The sequence below is a fragment of the Pelodiscus sinensis genome, chromosome 12, assembly GCF_052426305.1.
Source record: "Pelodiscus sinensis isolate ZL-2025 chromosome 12, ASM5242630v1, whole genome shotgun sequence".
Lineage (NCBI taxonomy): Eukaryota > Metazoa > Chordata > Testudines > Trionychidae > Pelodiscus > Pelodiscus sinensis.
The window spans coordinates 48,388,020-48,402,507 of NC_143063.1; the positions used below are offsets into that span (position 1 = coordinate 48,388,020).

General features: G+C 58.5%; 1 protein-coding gene across 2 annotated transcripts; it reads right to left on the reverse strand.

The window, feature by feature from the left end:
• Positions 1–2,578: 2,578 nt before the first annotated feature.
• On the reverse strand, positions 2,579–13,749 carry PABPN1L (PABPN1 like, cytoplasmic). Of its 2 annotated transcripts, none has more exons than XM_075939866.2 (8): positions 13,662–13,749; positions 12,538–12,715; positions 11,077–11,182; positions 9,776–9,843; positions 8,437–8,543; positions 6,067–6,154; positions 5,389–5,534; positions 2,579–3,079 (listed from the first exon to the last, which is right to left on the reverse strand). In XM_075939866.2, exons 1-8 carry the CDS (start codon positions 13,679–13,681, stop codon positions 3,040–3,042), a joined length of 753 nt encoding a protein of 250 aa, XP_075795981.1. In that variant the 5' UTR covers positions 13,682–13,749; the 3' UTR covers positions 2,579–3,039. The 2 variants fall into 2 exon arrangements, with proteins under 2 accessions (XP_075795981.1, XP_025038300.1); XM_025182515.3 differs by lacking the exon at positions 13,662–13,749 and adding an exon at positions 13,451–13,564.
• Between the last annotated feature and the right edge of the window lie 739 nt (positions 13,750–14,488).

A 14,488-nucleotide genomic window follows, 5' to 3' on the forward strand; every position in this document is an offset into this window, starting at 1 on the left:
GGTAGAGGAATCAACTAATGGAATAGTTGATGTAATTTGCATCGAATGTTCGATTAGTCGATAAGGGTGTCTCCTCCAGCAGGGCTCTTGCTACATTTCAAAGGCGGGAGCATCCAGCGGGGTCTCAAGCAGTCCCCTGCTGGCCCCGTGCTCCCTGCTTCTGAAATGTGCAAGACGCCCTGTGAGGGCTCTTGTCCATTTCAAAAGCAAAGCACCAGGAGCATGGGGTCAGTGGGGGACTGCTAGAGTCCCCAGCTCACCCCAACCTCCCTGTAGCGCTTCTGCTTTTGAAATGTAGCAAGTCCCACTCTTGCTACATTTCAAAGGTGCCACCACTGGCTTTTAAGCTGGCTCCAGGCAGCAAGGTGGGGGCGGGGGAAGTGACTAGTCCAGGCACTAGTCGACTGTCCGATAAGCATTTGCTTATTGGACAGTTGACTAGTCGCTTACAGGCACACTAGATGAGAAACCAATCCTGAGGCTGCATGAGTATCGTGATTTCAGGAGATCTAATACAAGTGCCCATCTTGCACTGGTGTAAAAACTACTAGAATACAACATAAATAGGCTGCCATTGTTGTAAAGCATTGGTGCCCGTGGGTACCATGGCACCCGCCAGGGCATTTATGTGCGCCCGCCGAGTGACCAGGGCCGGCCCAAGCTATTCTTGCACCCCGGCTCGTGCGTGGGCCCCCCCCAGACGCCCAGCAGCCCCAAAAGGTTGGGGAACGCTGTTGTACAGACTCTTCTAAAGGCATCTAGCTCAGTGTAAAAGACAGGTCTGCTGCTTTTTCTGCACTTTCACAGTGGAAGAAACTTTCTTTTTCAGCAGGATCATTTATTTTTTAAAAAAAGAATATGACAATCAAGAGAACCTTCTCCCAAACAGAACTTGATCAGAGCAATCTGTTCAGCTCAATCATTACATGTCATCTAATAACTTGCGTCCAGCACTTCACTCTCCCAGCCTCCAGCCCACCTCCCACTCAAACAAGTCACACCTGTACTTGACTATTTTCATAAACTTTTACACATAAAAAGGTGAGTTAAATATTCCCACTTGCAAAGCCCAGCCTTCAGGCTTTCCTTTTCAACAACGGTCTTTAAAAGGTCACGGCCAGGTATGTTCGAGCCCAATGTTAGGTTTTGCAAGACGTTCTAGGACTTGCAAGATCTACCAACAGAAATGACTTTAAAAAAAAAATGCGAAAAGTTTGGATTTCCCCTTTCCAATTGGCAACCCAAAGTTTGGGCTAGTTCAGGGGAACCAAAAAATGAAGCAACAGCCTCTCGATGTTCATGCTAGAAAAAGTGCAAAGAGTAAATGTGTGAAGAGTTCGATTTTTGAAATTCAATGAGCCAATGTGTTACCAGGGAGGGAAATCGGTTTTGAAAATAGGCTTAGCCTGACTGTGCCTTCGTCTGTCCAAAAACCATCGCTGGGGAAAAGGGAATCCTGACTAAAGGTCCCGAAAGTTCGTGCTGGAATTCTACTAAAATGTATAACTTTATGCAGTAACATTGTTCATTGGGTTTTTTAAACCATTTTTTTTTTAAACCAGAAACATCTTCCTTTAAAAGCACAAGCAAGTTTAGCGCTCCTGAAAGTCAGGAGGCAAACCACAGCAGCCTAGGCTGCACAACACAAGGTGCCGTGCAAGAATCCGAACACAAAACCTCCTCCCCGCACCTCCACCCTGCCTGACAGCAGTCCCTGCTAGTTCAGCCCCAGACTTCAAGCACAGACCTCCAAACTGTGCTCACTGGGAGAGGGATAAAGAGAACCTAAGCTTAGACCTGCAAAACCCACACTTGTCTCTAGAGACGAGATTCGCACGCTGCCCATCAGGAGTGAAGCCGTGAGCCTAGAATTGCAGACTAGAATTGCAGCTACAGAACAAGATCGTGGGGGGCGGGGGGAAGGTTTGCCAGTAGAGAGGCCTTCTATAAGCCAGACTGAAAGAAAATAGAGTCGTGTTTAAAGAGAAACCCGGCGAAGGCGGCTTTTGCTTCCACGGGACTGCAGGGCTGAATCCTGCTCTTACCACGCAGAAGAGGAGCACATTGAGAAAGCCAGCGCATGTTGTTATGCTCACGCCTTTCCCCTGGAGCAGGGCCACACTGAGGGGGACAGAATCCTAATGGGATCTTTTCCTTCGACAGATTTCCCTGGAGACATCGCTATCAGACCCGCAGGAGGCTACTTAGAGCTAGGGTACAAAAAGAAAGGCCTGATCTAAATCTAAGTTGTGCCCCAGAATCTTACCCCGCCCTTCCAAAAGGTGGAAGGATCCTACTTTCCTTGGAAGGTCTCGAGAGCCTACCTGTGCTAAAGAGCTGTTGGCATCCGTGCGCCACGGGTGAGGTGAGTCCCAGAGAGCCGAGCGGAGGCACCGGTAGGTTGGTGGCAGGAGGGATGGCCTGGCTGAAGTATAGAGGACTCCTTTGGAAGCCACTTCTGCGGCTCACTTCTAACAGGGATCGTTTTCCTGTGCTCCCTCTATCTGCCTCGCCCCAACAGAGCCGATCTAAATACTCCAGAAGCACCCACCCACCCACATCCCTGCTAGATGGGTGTCTACTGCCAGGGGCCCAAAGGCCAAACCTGACCTATGGAGTCCTAAAATGCAGCCTCCCCCCTCCCCCGGTTCTATAGGATGAGGACAATGTTGAACCTCTGGTGAACTCTGTTCCTATTGCTGCCAAGAGCGCGCCGTGTATGCCGGGCGATCAGCGGTTGCTTCTACCTGGGAGGACACTGGGTTCAACAAGAAGGGTTTGACATTGTCACCGCACTCAGGCCATGGCTCTGGCATGGAGTCCTGTGGGCACCTGCTGTGAGGAGCAGCCTGGATCCGTTCTCCCTCAGATTAAATCACCCCCTTCATTGTTCCCCATCCCACCACACCGCTACAAAACGATAAAAGCGTCCACACCTCTCACAGCTGGGGGAGGTTCTCTTTCCACCCCTCGCCCATCCCCCCCCCATTTTTAAATCCAGTCCTGTTGGGAGTCTCCAGCGTAATCCCGTCCTTCGGCCTAGTAGGGCGAGAACCATGGCAACAGCCTGCCCCGACCCCTAGACGAGAACAAAAGCCGTGTCAGGAAGCGCAGGCCGGCTCAGGCCGCGGCCTTAGGTCAGCGCTTCGGCATCAAAACTTGGCTTGCTCTTCAGTGTGGGGCAGACCTGCCACTCGAGCGCGCCCGAGGCCTCAGACGAGCAAGCACAGGTCCTCAGGATGGCCCCCAGCGCGCACGGCCGCCTTGCTCCCCAGCGGCTCCCACTCGCAGCGGAAGAGCCTAGGAGCCTGGCTTGTTCGATGGCTGGTGTCTCCTCAGCGGGGGACAGGTTGTAGCTCAGCATCCATTTGCCAAGCAGGGCAAAGAGGCTCTGAACGGAGCCCCCGTCCACTCCTTGGCTGGGCTGGCAGGATGCCGGAGGGAGGGCAAGGTACTGATAAACTTCAAACCCTCGGGCGCAGGCCTGCCTGCAGATGCAAGCGCCTTATCGAGCACGCTGGGGCTTCCAAGCGCTGGGGAAGCATTTCATCAGTGCTGCTCTGCCAGTAGATGGGAAACTGAGGCACAGAAGGGGGGCTGACCTGCCAGGCTAGTGGCAGGGCTGGGAGCGGCCAGTTCCTAGGGCTGTACTCTACCAGACTTTGCTTCCCCTGGGCACGGCCATTCCCTCTACGCTCAGGGAACGAATCCCCCTCGCCACAGGGAGCCGATAAAGACATGCAGCAGTATCTAGCACGGCAGCACTTCAATGCTGAGGCAGGAAGCCTGTGCCCGGGCTGGAGACGGTCTCAGAGCTCATCTCTGAGCGCCCTGGAGCCAGGCATGCGTGGGCCGTCGAGGTGGACGGACCTTCGCAGGTACCGCGTGCCCTGGGCCGCCGTCTGCCACCAGCGTCAGTGCTCATTTCTGGGCCTTTCAATTACAGGAGAGCTGCTGCCCGCAGGCCCCGCTGGGGTGCCGACGTTGGCCTCGGCATGCGGCTCCCTGTCTCCCGCTTGCCATGCGGGCACAGGGGTGACGTTAATGGCATGGGACAGCCCGTGTGACCAGCACAGGAATATGCTTCTAGAGCAGGCGTCTCGGAGAAGCATCCTCCGCAAGCCCTTTGCAGAGGATCCTGCCAGGTCCTCTCCCTCATGCCAGTCTCTGACCCCACACTGCTCTGGATTTCCTGCAGAGGGGGGAGGAAAAAGTATCCAGGCTCATGCTGGTTCGCCCCCTCGCCTCTAGCGAGTCCTGCCTGTGTTCTTGCACTCTGGCCCTCGCACACCCCTAAGTGTGGCTGTGTACCCGGGCTGATCACTGCAGCCATGTCCGAGAGGAACCACTCCCCCACGAACCAAGGAAAAGGATTGCCACAGAACTCACCCAGGCCGGAGCCAAATGCATGGCGCTGGGGGCGGATTCAATGGCTTTGGCTCTGCTATACTCTGCCCCCCGCCCCAAGGTTTCCTACCAAGGGGAGCTCTTGCCAGCTGGGCCTCATTTTCATTCCTCTGTCACCTTGATCTGAGCAGAGCAGGACCAGGTGTGGATCCCGGAGATGGATGCACAGAGGTGGAAGGAAGCGGGTACACATACGTGCGCAGCTCTGGCAAGAGCCGGCTGAGCTGCGGCAAAAGCCAGCAGGGAGCTATTGAAAGAGCTGGCAGGGACCCGGGTTACAATAGGGACAGTACCTGTAAGAAATTTAAGTTCCTTTCACCCCTGGAAGCACTGCAGCAAAATATGCTGCATCTCCACCCCTGGCCTTGCTCCGCCTCTACCTTGCCAGGTCACCGCCCCTCCTGTGCCTCAGTTTCCCATCTCCTGGCAGAGCGGCACTGATGAAAGGCTTGCCCAGTGCTCTGAAGTCACAACATGCTCGATAATGGTTTGTGCATCTGCCCACAGGCCTGCGCCCTAGGTCTATTGAAAGCGCTGGCAGGGATCCAGGTTGCACTGGGATGTCACCACTGCTGGTGCGCCAGTAATGTGCGCGCTGTCTGTAACGCGGCAGGACACCACGTGGAGAGCTCGCAGGAGCGTCTGGTGCAGAGAGGGCGTGTGCCGCTCTGGGGAAGGTGGCTACCCCTCCGCTTTCTCCCTCGGAAAACGGGGATCACGACGCCCCCGCCCCTGCCCCCTGGCAGACGGAGGGGATGGACAGGGCTGGCCGAGCGCTTGAGGATACTCCCAGCCTTGTCAGAACTCCTGGAGCGCTGAGCACCCAGCCACTGGTCTGACAGGGCTAGCCTAGCGACCGGGGAAAATGCCCCACTGCAAAGCTAGCGCAGCGCCGGGGCTGGGGACATCCCGCACCAAACCCCTGCCAGGCTCCTCCATCCCCCAGTCCCGCTCCCATCCGCAGGGAGCGCCCCGGCTCACCGGTACACTCTCCCTCTGGGCCTGGCTCGCAGTGTGCTGTAGACGTTTGCCCTTTGAGACAGGCCCCCCCGGCCTTGGAAACGGCCCCTGGAGCCCCCGCGGTCGGTCGTGCTGATCCCTGGCATGTTGGTCCTCTTGGGCAGCACCTGAGACACGTCAAAGATCAAGGCGGGGCTAGGACGGCCGCCCCGACGCTTCCCTCGGGCAGCGTGCGCGCGGGGGAGGGGCTCCTCTAGTCAGACGGGCAGCGTATCCCGGGGGCTCGGAGCCACCAGCAGCAGCTTCTCTGCCCGGGGAGGCAGGGAGCAGGCCTTGAAGGCGAGCACGAGGTCTGCGTTCCCCTATCGATTCTGGCACCCAACGGCCCGCCCTGAGGGGAGCCGGCCAACCTCCTGCCCAGGAGCCTCCCGCCAGCGCCTGAGCAAGGCATTTCGCCAGGCAGGGGCAGCGTCTCCATGGAGGGAGGCAAGCGGGCAAACCGATGAACCCCTCGACGACGGAGCCAGGCTGGACGCCCCGAATCAGGCCTGCGCCATGGAAGACTCAGGCCCGAGAGGCCTCTCCTTCAGCACCAGCCACCCGCCCCGAGTGTCCACGGCTTGGCGGGAAGGCGAATCCCTCCCTTGGCGTAGGGCACCCGGCTCTCCTCCCCTGCCTCCTCGGGCCCGCCGCCCTCACCTTGATGACGCGGCCTCTGAACATGCTCTCGTCCAGCTCCACCGCAGCCTTCACGGAGCTCCTGGCTTCAAACTCGATGTACGCGTACCTGGCGAGGGGGAGAAGAGCGTTCCCTTTGCACCGCTGCCTGGGGAGGACGCACCGTGGCGGCCCCCTTAGGTGGCCAGGGAACATCCCAGTCTGCTGCTCAACCTGGGGAGTCCATCCTGACAGGCTCCCCTCCAGGCTCTCTGACCAGGCACCTCTCGAGCCTGCGCTGGGAGAGGGGAGGGGAGCAGACCACATGAGCCCCGGCTGCATTATGGCTGGAGTTATTCAGGGCTGGAACCAACGGCTGGGATGTCTTCCAACCGGATAAGCCACGCTCCAGACCACTGCTTCGGTGGCACGTAGCCGCGTGCGCCCCCCGGAAACGGAGCTTAGCGCCGCTCTCGCCGGACAGGCTGCGGGCAGAGTCCAGCATTTCGAGCCAGGAGTCCCGCTCTCGAGGAGGACTGGGCCCTGTTGCAGGGTTTTAGCGCACGCTTAGAGCGAGGAAGAGCCCCTGGAGCTGGAGCGGAGCTTCCCGGCCGTTCTGGGGACTTTGAATCAAGGAAAATTCTCCTGCTTCAGGGACTGGGGAAAAGACACCACAGCTCGGAGCCCCTTGATGGCAGGAGATCGGACTGCCAGGCCTGCACGGAGCCCCACTGATGTCAAAATGCAGGCAGTGAATTCCCCCCACAGCAGCAGGACTAGTGCCTCCTCTTGCAAACCACCCAGGGCAGACTCCAGCTCTCTCAGTGCCTCCCAGCCTCCCACGCAGGGTCTGCCTGTTCAGAACAAACTTGCCTGCTCTCTAGAGCAGGGAGACAGCCAGCCCAGTGGCTCAGTGCAAGGCGAAAAGCAGCAGCCAAGTTTGTTAACAGAAATAAAACTCTAGACCTGGGTTATTGCTCACATGGAGGCGGCCAACCTTTATTCTGCAGACCAGGGCAGTGCTGGCGTACGGATGAAAAACCAGCTGGAGAAGTGGTCAGAAGAGCTCATCTCTCCTGGGATATGGACTGAGACAATACTGAGCACATTAAGCCATTACCTGGCCAGGAAGATGATGGATCTTATGCAATATCACATTAAGGACTTTCTTCCTTATTGGAGCCACCTGGTGGAAACACACATGGAGCCCAGCACTCTTGTACAGAATACACACACACACACACACACACACACACACACACACACACACACACACACACACAGTGGCCGTGCTTACACTAAATCCCAACAGACGCACACACATACACACACACACACACACACAGTGGCCGTGCTTACACTAAATCCCAACAGACGCGCGCACACACACACACACACACAGTGGCCGTGCTTACACTAAATCCCAACAGACGCGCGCGCACACACACACACACACACACACACACACACAGTGGCTGTGCTTACACTAAATCCCAACAGACGCGCACACACACACACACACACACACACACACACACACACAGTGGCCGTGCTTACACTAAATCCCAACAGACGCACACACACACACACACACACACACACACACACACTGGCCGTGCTTACACTAAATCCCAACAGACGCGCGCGCACACACACACACACACACACACACACACACACACACACACACAGTGGCCGTGCTTACGCTAAATCCGAACAGACGTACGTGACAGAACGGACACGGGCCGCGTTTACCGCAAGGTAGGTATTTGTTCCAACAGTCACTTAAAAACCCCCAGCAGCCCCGGGTGAGCCGGAGTGGGGGGGACAGGACACGGTATTTCGTGCAGCGCTGCTGCCAAGACAACCAAGGAAGCCCAGTGAAAAGCCCTATTCCAAGAGCCGGACTGACACCATTCATGAAATCAGCGAAGCATCCGAAAGTCCAGACACGTTCTCCGCAGCGCCTTTCCTCCCGGCTTGTGCCAGATGGAACGGGCACGCCGGCGGAGGCAGACATGAGATGGACGCATTTCCAGACAGGCTTTCAGACGTCAGCAAGAGGACAGAGCTAAACCTCCTTCGAGTGAGCCTCCAAAGACCTGCCAGGTCTGCAGAAGAACTCTCTGCACCCAGGGGGGAAGGAAGGGGAGGGGCAGTGGTGGAGGAAGAGGACGATGAAACAAGCCTTAAAACCCACGGATTCCACAGCTGTTTGCCCTGCAGATGCTGGAAGTCAGAGAGGTTTCTGCAGAGCTGATGAACCCAGCGAACGCCAGGAGAAGGAACAGGAACGGCAGCTCCCTTAGTTAATGGGGCTCAGGGAAGGGAATTTCTCGAGCAAGCACATTTCTCAGAACACATTCCCCATCCCACCCAAGCACCCAAGGGTCCCTAGAGTGCAGCACTGACCCTTTTGGATGTCCGGAGAATTTATCACAGAGGATGGTCACTCGGTTGATCTGCCCACAGCTATTGAAATGAGACTCCAGCTCTTCTGCTGTTCCACCGTAGTCCACCTGCAAAGACACCCCCCAGCCCATTCAGATGCCACCAAGGGCTCGTGTCCCCGTTTCCTAGCAGCCAGTCCCAGAATGGCATGGATTTTTAATTATTCAGGGCTGCCACCAGCTACGAAAGAGAATCACAGATCACTAGAACTGGAAGGGACCACGAGACACATCAGGGCCAGTCCCCTGCCCTCCTGGCAGGACCAAGCACCATCTAGACCATCCCTGACAGGCGTCTGTCCAACCTGCTCTTAAATCTCTCCAGTGATGGAGATTCCACAACCTCCCCAGGCAATTTATTCCAGTGTTGAACCACCCAGACAGGCAGGAAGTTTTTCCTAATGTCCAACCTAAACCTCCCTTGCTGCAGTTTAAGCCCATTGCTTCTTGTGCTATCCTTTTAGGTACTTGAAAACTGCTCTCATGTCCCTCCTCAGCCTCGCACGGACCCCTCTGTCAGACAGAGGGATGGGTCTATATAGTGTAGAAATGTGTGTCTGTGCACCCATCCATCTGAGTCTGTCTGTTCAACAACTCCTACACAGTAAGAGTTAGAACCACCACATGGTAGCCAGACGCCTCTTATCCTAATTTCAAAGCAAGGGCAGAGTTTGGTTGTGCCAGGACACTAGGATGTGCCTGAAATTGGATCATTTCCCATAAAATGGAAAGGGAGGGGTCTGGTAGGAGGAGGGTTATACTGTGGAATGACCACAGGGGGGCAGTAGGTGCCCCAGTGGGAAGTCACTGGCCAGCAGCCAACACCCCGGCCTGCCGCTTCTGGACACTGCCTCCAGCCCAGCCCCCTCCAGCCCAGCCCAGCCTCAGACAGTGCCCATGCGAGGCATCCATGCCCCTCCCCCATCCAGGAAGCGTCCCCCATCCCCGGGCTGGCCTCAAGGCAATGCTAGCAGCTGGGATGTACACCCCAACTCTTCATGCTGGAAACCTGAGTCTAAGCCATGACCATCCAGCCAGGGAACAGACAAAATCAAATGGGGCCTAGCTAGTTTTGTGAGTAACCAGTTCTTGCCACAAACTGCTCTTAAGTGAACCCTCAGACCCACGGGTTAAGGGGGTGCTAAGCGCAACCAATAACATGCCGTGCCTTGCTCCTAGGGGGAGGGCTGGGACAGACGTATCTTGGGACACCCCCCCCTTAGGAGCAGCATCTCTGCTGAGCTTTCTGCCTGGGGCACATGGCCAAAGAGGGGGTCTCGTTTCCAACCTCTCCCACGTACATTGCCCACGTAGATGGATCTCTGATCAGCCTCGATTTTCTCCTCCGCCGTCCTAGGAAAGGGAACACCTGCAGAGAAGAGGATATTGTGAAGGTGCAGAAAGGAGGAACCGGGGAGCACGGGGTGTCTGACCAACTGAGGTTGGTGCACGTGGGAGGGCTACCCTGGCAACCCTAGGGACTGAATTACTGACACCTCAGCTCTCACTGGGCCTGCGGAGCCAGACTGGGAAGGGGGAAGAGACAAAGGTGTCTCTACCTGCAGGATGTGCATCACCCCCTGCCGCTTCCGCCCCAAACCTGCCAACGCGCCTCAGGCCCGACCCCAGCTCTGCTCCAGGGCCGCTCCTGCCACGCAAAGGGCATTCCGGCCAAACGAGGCTGAGGCCGCCAAACTCATTTCACTTGTGACGTCTGTATCGGAGCCAGTCTCCAGAGGAGAGAGGGAGGCCCACGCCCATGAGGGAACCAGACTCGCAGACCTCCGTGTTTGTTCTCATCCTCGTCTGGGGTCTGGCTCCTTTTGGCAAGGGGGGGGGTTGCCCCAACACCCCAAGCTGGCTCCTTGCAGCATGTTGTCCTCAAGAGGCACTCAGGTCCCCCGCAGAGGGTAGAAAGGGGGAGGGGGGTTGATAAGGACCTGCCACACAGGCTCAGGCCTGTAACCCATATAGCTTGCCTCTTGCAGTGCTGGAGCTATGGAGAACAGGGTTAGAGACACCACAATGAAACACCCACCCTGGGGGGAAGTTCCACCCCAGCAAAGCTGGTTCATGGCCCTAGAGCTGATGGGGTGTAGCAGAATGGCCAGACGATGGCCAAGACATCAGCTCCAGCACCCAGCCTTCCTGTACAAAGAGCTCTGCACTCACCTCCTAACCCTCAACCCCTAGGGTATCCATCCAGCAGCTCCATGGCTGGCTAAGGTTAAGTGACTTGACCAAGGGTAGAATCAGTAGCACAAGTGGGGGCAGAACCCATAGACCTGACTCTGGAGCCCATGCTCAGTGTCCTCAGCCACATGTAGGGGTCTCCATCCATTCTCCCGCAGCAGAGATGCCCCTCATTTTCCCATTGCTACCTGCCGATTGCATGTTCGGAGGCAGACGAGGCTGGGAGCCTTGGACGTGGTCGCTGGCCACACCTCTGGCTAAGGGGAGGTAGCATCGGCTGTATCCTTGAGGCCTCAAACACGGCAGCATGTGGCCTGGCGGCAAGAAATCCTTCTGGGGGCAGTTCATCCCAGTGCTTAGCCTCGCCTCTCAGGAGCCAGAGGGGCCCCGGGGAGCTGCAGCACCCTACCTGCCTGCGACCTCAGCATGAGGTTCTTGGCCTCGTCCTGCAGCTCCTTTAGCCGCTCGTCCTCCTCCTCCATCTCCCGGACCTTGGCCTTGATGGCTTCCAGCTCCTGCGCAGCAAAGCCAGGAAGCGGAGCGCATGAGAATCCAGTGCAGAGAGGGGCAGGGCTGCAAGAGGAGAGCTGGGGGCAAGTCCCTTTTCCTCCCCCCCAGGGTCTGTCTGGCCAGCTCTTCAGAGCCGGGCCTGTCCTGTCCCAGCGTTCCCTGGAAATGGAGCGCCTGGGCGGCCGCCCAGTCCTTTAACAGCTGGCAGCAAGTGTTTCTATGGGTGGTGCACATCTGCACCTGGCTCGGTGCACAGAACAAAATGTATCCTGCACACGGATGGCAAAAATGAGAGGGAAGGTGGTTTACGTCCCCGCCCCTTCCCCCCATAACTGGCTCACAGCCCTCCAGGAGGCGTGCGGCGTGACTGGGCATGGAGCCGGGAGGTCTCTACCCAGTCTCCCATTTGTTGCCTGCAAGAGAGCGCTGTGGCTGGGGGTTTGATAACAAACCTGGTGCGTGGCTGGCCTGACATGGCACCCAGAGGCAGGAGATGCTGGGCGGCCGCCCGTTAGCCCGGATCTAAAGAGTTTGGGTCTGTCTTCACTGGAGCGATAGCCTGGGCTCTCAGCCAGGTGCTGCCCCCCTCCCCTCCACGCACCACTCTCAGCTGAGCGGGGTGGCACGTTCCTCGCTGGCCGGGCTGGGCCATAGGCCAGGTTTCCGCTAGATCCGGTAGGTTGCTTCCTTAGCGGTGAGGCTACAGGCAGGTGCCCCCCCCCATGCCTTCCCGCCATGCTCCCCCTTGCGCCCAGAAAACGACACGGTCTCCCAGGTCACGGGGAGCAACGCAGCCCCAAGCACAGGGGATGTGCCCCCCAGATGTCACCGCGCCCCCCCTAGAAGAGCCCAGCCTCAGCAAGGCCACAGTCTTAGGGCAGAGGGCTGTTCATGCCCGGCTGGGCTAAGCCAAGCGCCGATCACCCCAGCAGCTCGCGGCGAGGCCAGACAGGCCCCAAACAGGTGAGGGCGTAACTCGGGTTAAAACGGCAGCTCCGAGTCCAGCCTGGCTGAGTGGCACGCGTTCGGCCCCCAGCTGCCCCCCAGACTCCTGCTGCAGCGGCTCAGCCATCTGGCCAGCCGCGTCGTTCTCTCCCCTGCCGTTGGCGCGCCCGCGTTCAACATTCTGTTTTGCAGCAGCTGCCGGGCCGGACGTCCCCAGATGGGGCATATCCAGGTCACAAGGCAGGCCTGCCACAGAGCCAGGCCAGAACCTCCCTTGCCCAGTGTCCATCCACCAGCCCATGCGACTCGCACGGCTCCCAGATACCCCCCCGCTGCAATACGGGCAGGGGTCTCCATCGGCCTCGTAGCAAGTCCCCAGACAGGCTCCGTGCTCTAGACACGCACCCGGACTCACCGGGTCTAGCTCGCCCAGCTCCTCTGCACTGTCACCCTCCAGTGGACTCAGGTCGGAGTCTTCATCCATCGCCTTCTGCCGCGCCACCGTCTCGGCTGGGTCCCAGGAGGCGTCCACCCTCACCAGGGACGGTGGTGGGCCCTGCCACCAGGCCTCAGAGGGGTCCAGAAAGAGGGGGCTTGAAGGGAGCAGCGACAGACACAAAGTGGCTCCAGGCGCCATTCGAACAGCTAAGGACGCTGGATTCTGCTGAGAGGCTAAAGCCACTTTCTATGTTTTCTCCCATGCGCCCCCCCCCCCCCCCGATATTCACAAAGCCACCTCACGAGCCTCCTTTGAGCCCTTCCTTTGCCCAAATAACGGCCCACACTTGGCCTGGCAGGCTGCTGGCATGGGGGGGACCAGCGCTGGCTCTTTGCACACCCCCATCTGCCTGCCCGGCTCCAGCTAGGTCTCTGCTAGTGAGGTTGCCAGCGCTTTCTGTCCCACGTTCGTACAGCCCCGGGCGCGCTGGGCTCTGACGGGGGGTGGGGAATACAGCGCGTGCCTCCCACCACTGGCCTTGTCACTCCCGGGGGCCTTTTGCCCCGGCGGGGTTTTGCCTAACGCCTCAGTTCCCGGAGTCATGAGGATCGCAGGCAACTTTTTTTTTAAGTCTCCAGCCCCCGGCTGCTGAGAAAAGCAGGACAGTGGAGTCAGAAGGCCAATAAAGAGAACCCAACTTTGGCTGGATTTTCACGTCTCACGAGGGCCTGAGAAGCCCAGGTCCTGAGCCAGGGGCACTTGGAACTAGTGATGCTGCAGCAACCCGCCTGCACTACAGCTTGGGATGGGCCAGGAGCCAGCAGAAACTATCCCAGTACCCCAAAGAAAGGCAGGGCAGGCCTGGCTTTTGGGGAGGCTTTAGACTCACCACTTGGGGCAAACTGTCCCCACCCCTCCGTGCCAGGGCCCCGGGAAGTCACACGTCTGGCTCCAGCATGGCCAGCAGCAGCCTCGTGTTAGGAGCAGGCACGCGAGTGACCACACAAATGCCCAATTGACCTCATCAATGCCCAGCCCTGGAGAGGGGGGTTGGAAAGCAGCCAGCAGATGGGGGGGGAGACCCCCACTCCGCCCATTACCTTGCTCGGAAGCCGAACATTTCAGAGCCTCTCCTCACTAACGCACCAGGAGGGAGCTGCACCTGGGGCAGCCCCCACCAGCTCTCCATTTGATACATCAGCAGCCAATCACAGGCCGGGCTGACCCACCCGGGGGCGGGAGTCACAGCCCAGCTGGTGCGGGCACCACAGCTCCTTGAGGGGGGATGCCTGGGTAGCTCATGGCTTCCTGGGCTGGGGAGATGGCTGGGTAGGCCGGCTCCTGGTGTTAGAAAGCAGGGGGTTGGCGGTTCTAGGCCCCCTGGTGACTGGCTGGCTGATTGCTATGGTGGCCTTGTTAGTGGAGACCCTCTAGGTGGCTTGCAGGTTTTGCACCTGGCCAGGAGTTTATAGAAAGGGAGGCTCAGGGGAAGAGGCAGCTGAATACAATCCTCTCTCCCCTGTGACTCCAGGCCTGCTCCTGCCATGCGGTGCCTCGCCCCCTCTGCTGCAAGGGGCCCTGCCAGTGGAAGTTGCAGAGCTCTGTGGATGTCTGGGCCCCCAGGGGCTGCTGGGCTCCCCGGGTCACGGCGGCGGGAGTAAGGAACCTCGCGGCGCCTGTGCCTGAACACGGGGCTGGCAAGGCTGCTCGCCCCCCGCCGCTTCCATGCCTGGCTTGTGCCTTTAGCAGCTCCCCTCGCTGGCTGGGGCTGTAGAGTGAAGCTAAACGGCAGCTGCACCGCCCCACGGGTTGGGACTCTGGGCCCAGCAGAGGCCAGCCCCCCTGGTGCCAGGTCTCCCTCCGCCCCACTCCAGCCAGTCAGCCCAGCTCCCTGGTTGGGGAGGGGATTGGCCAGACAGCTGAGGGG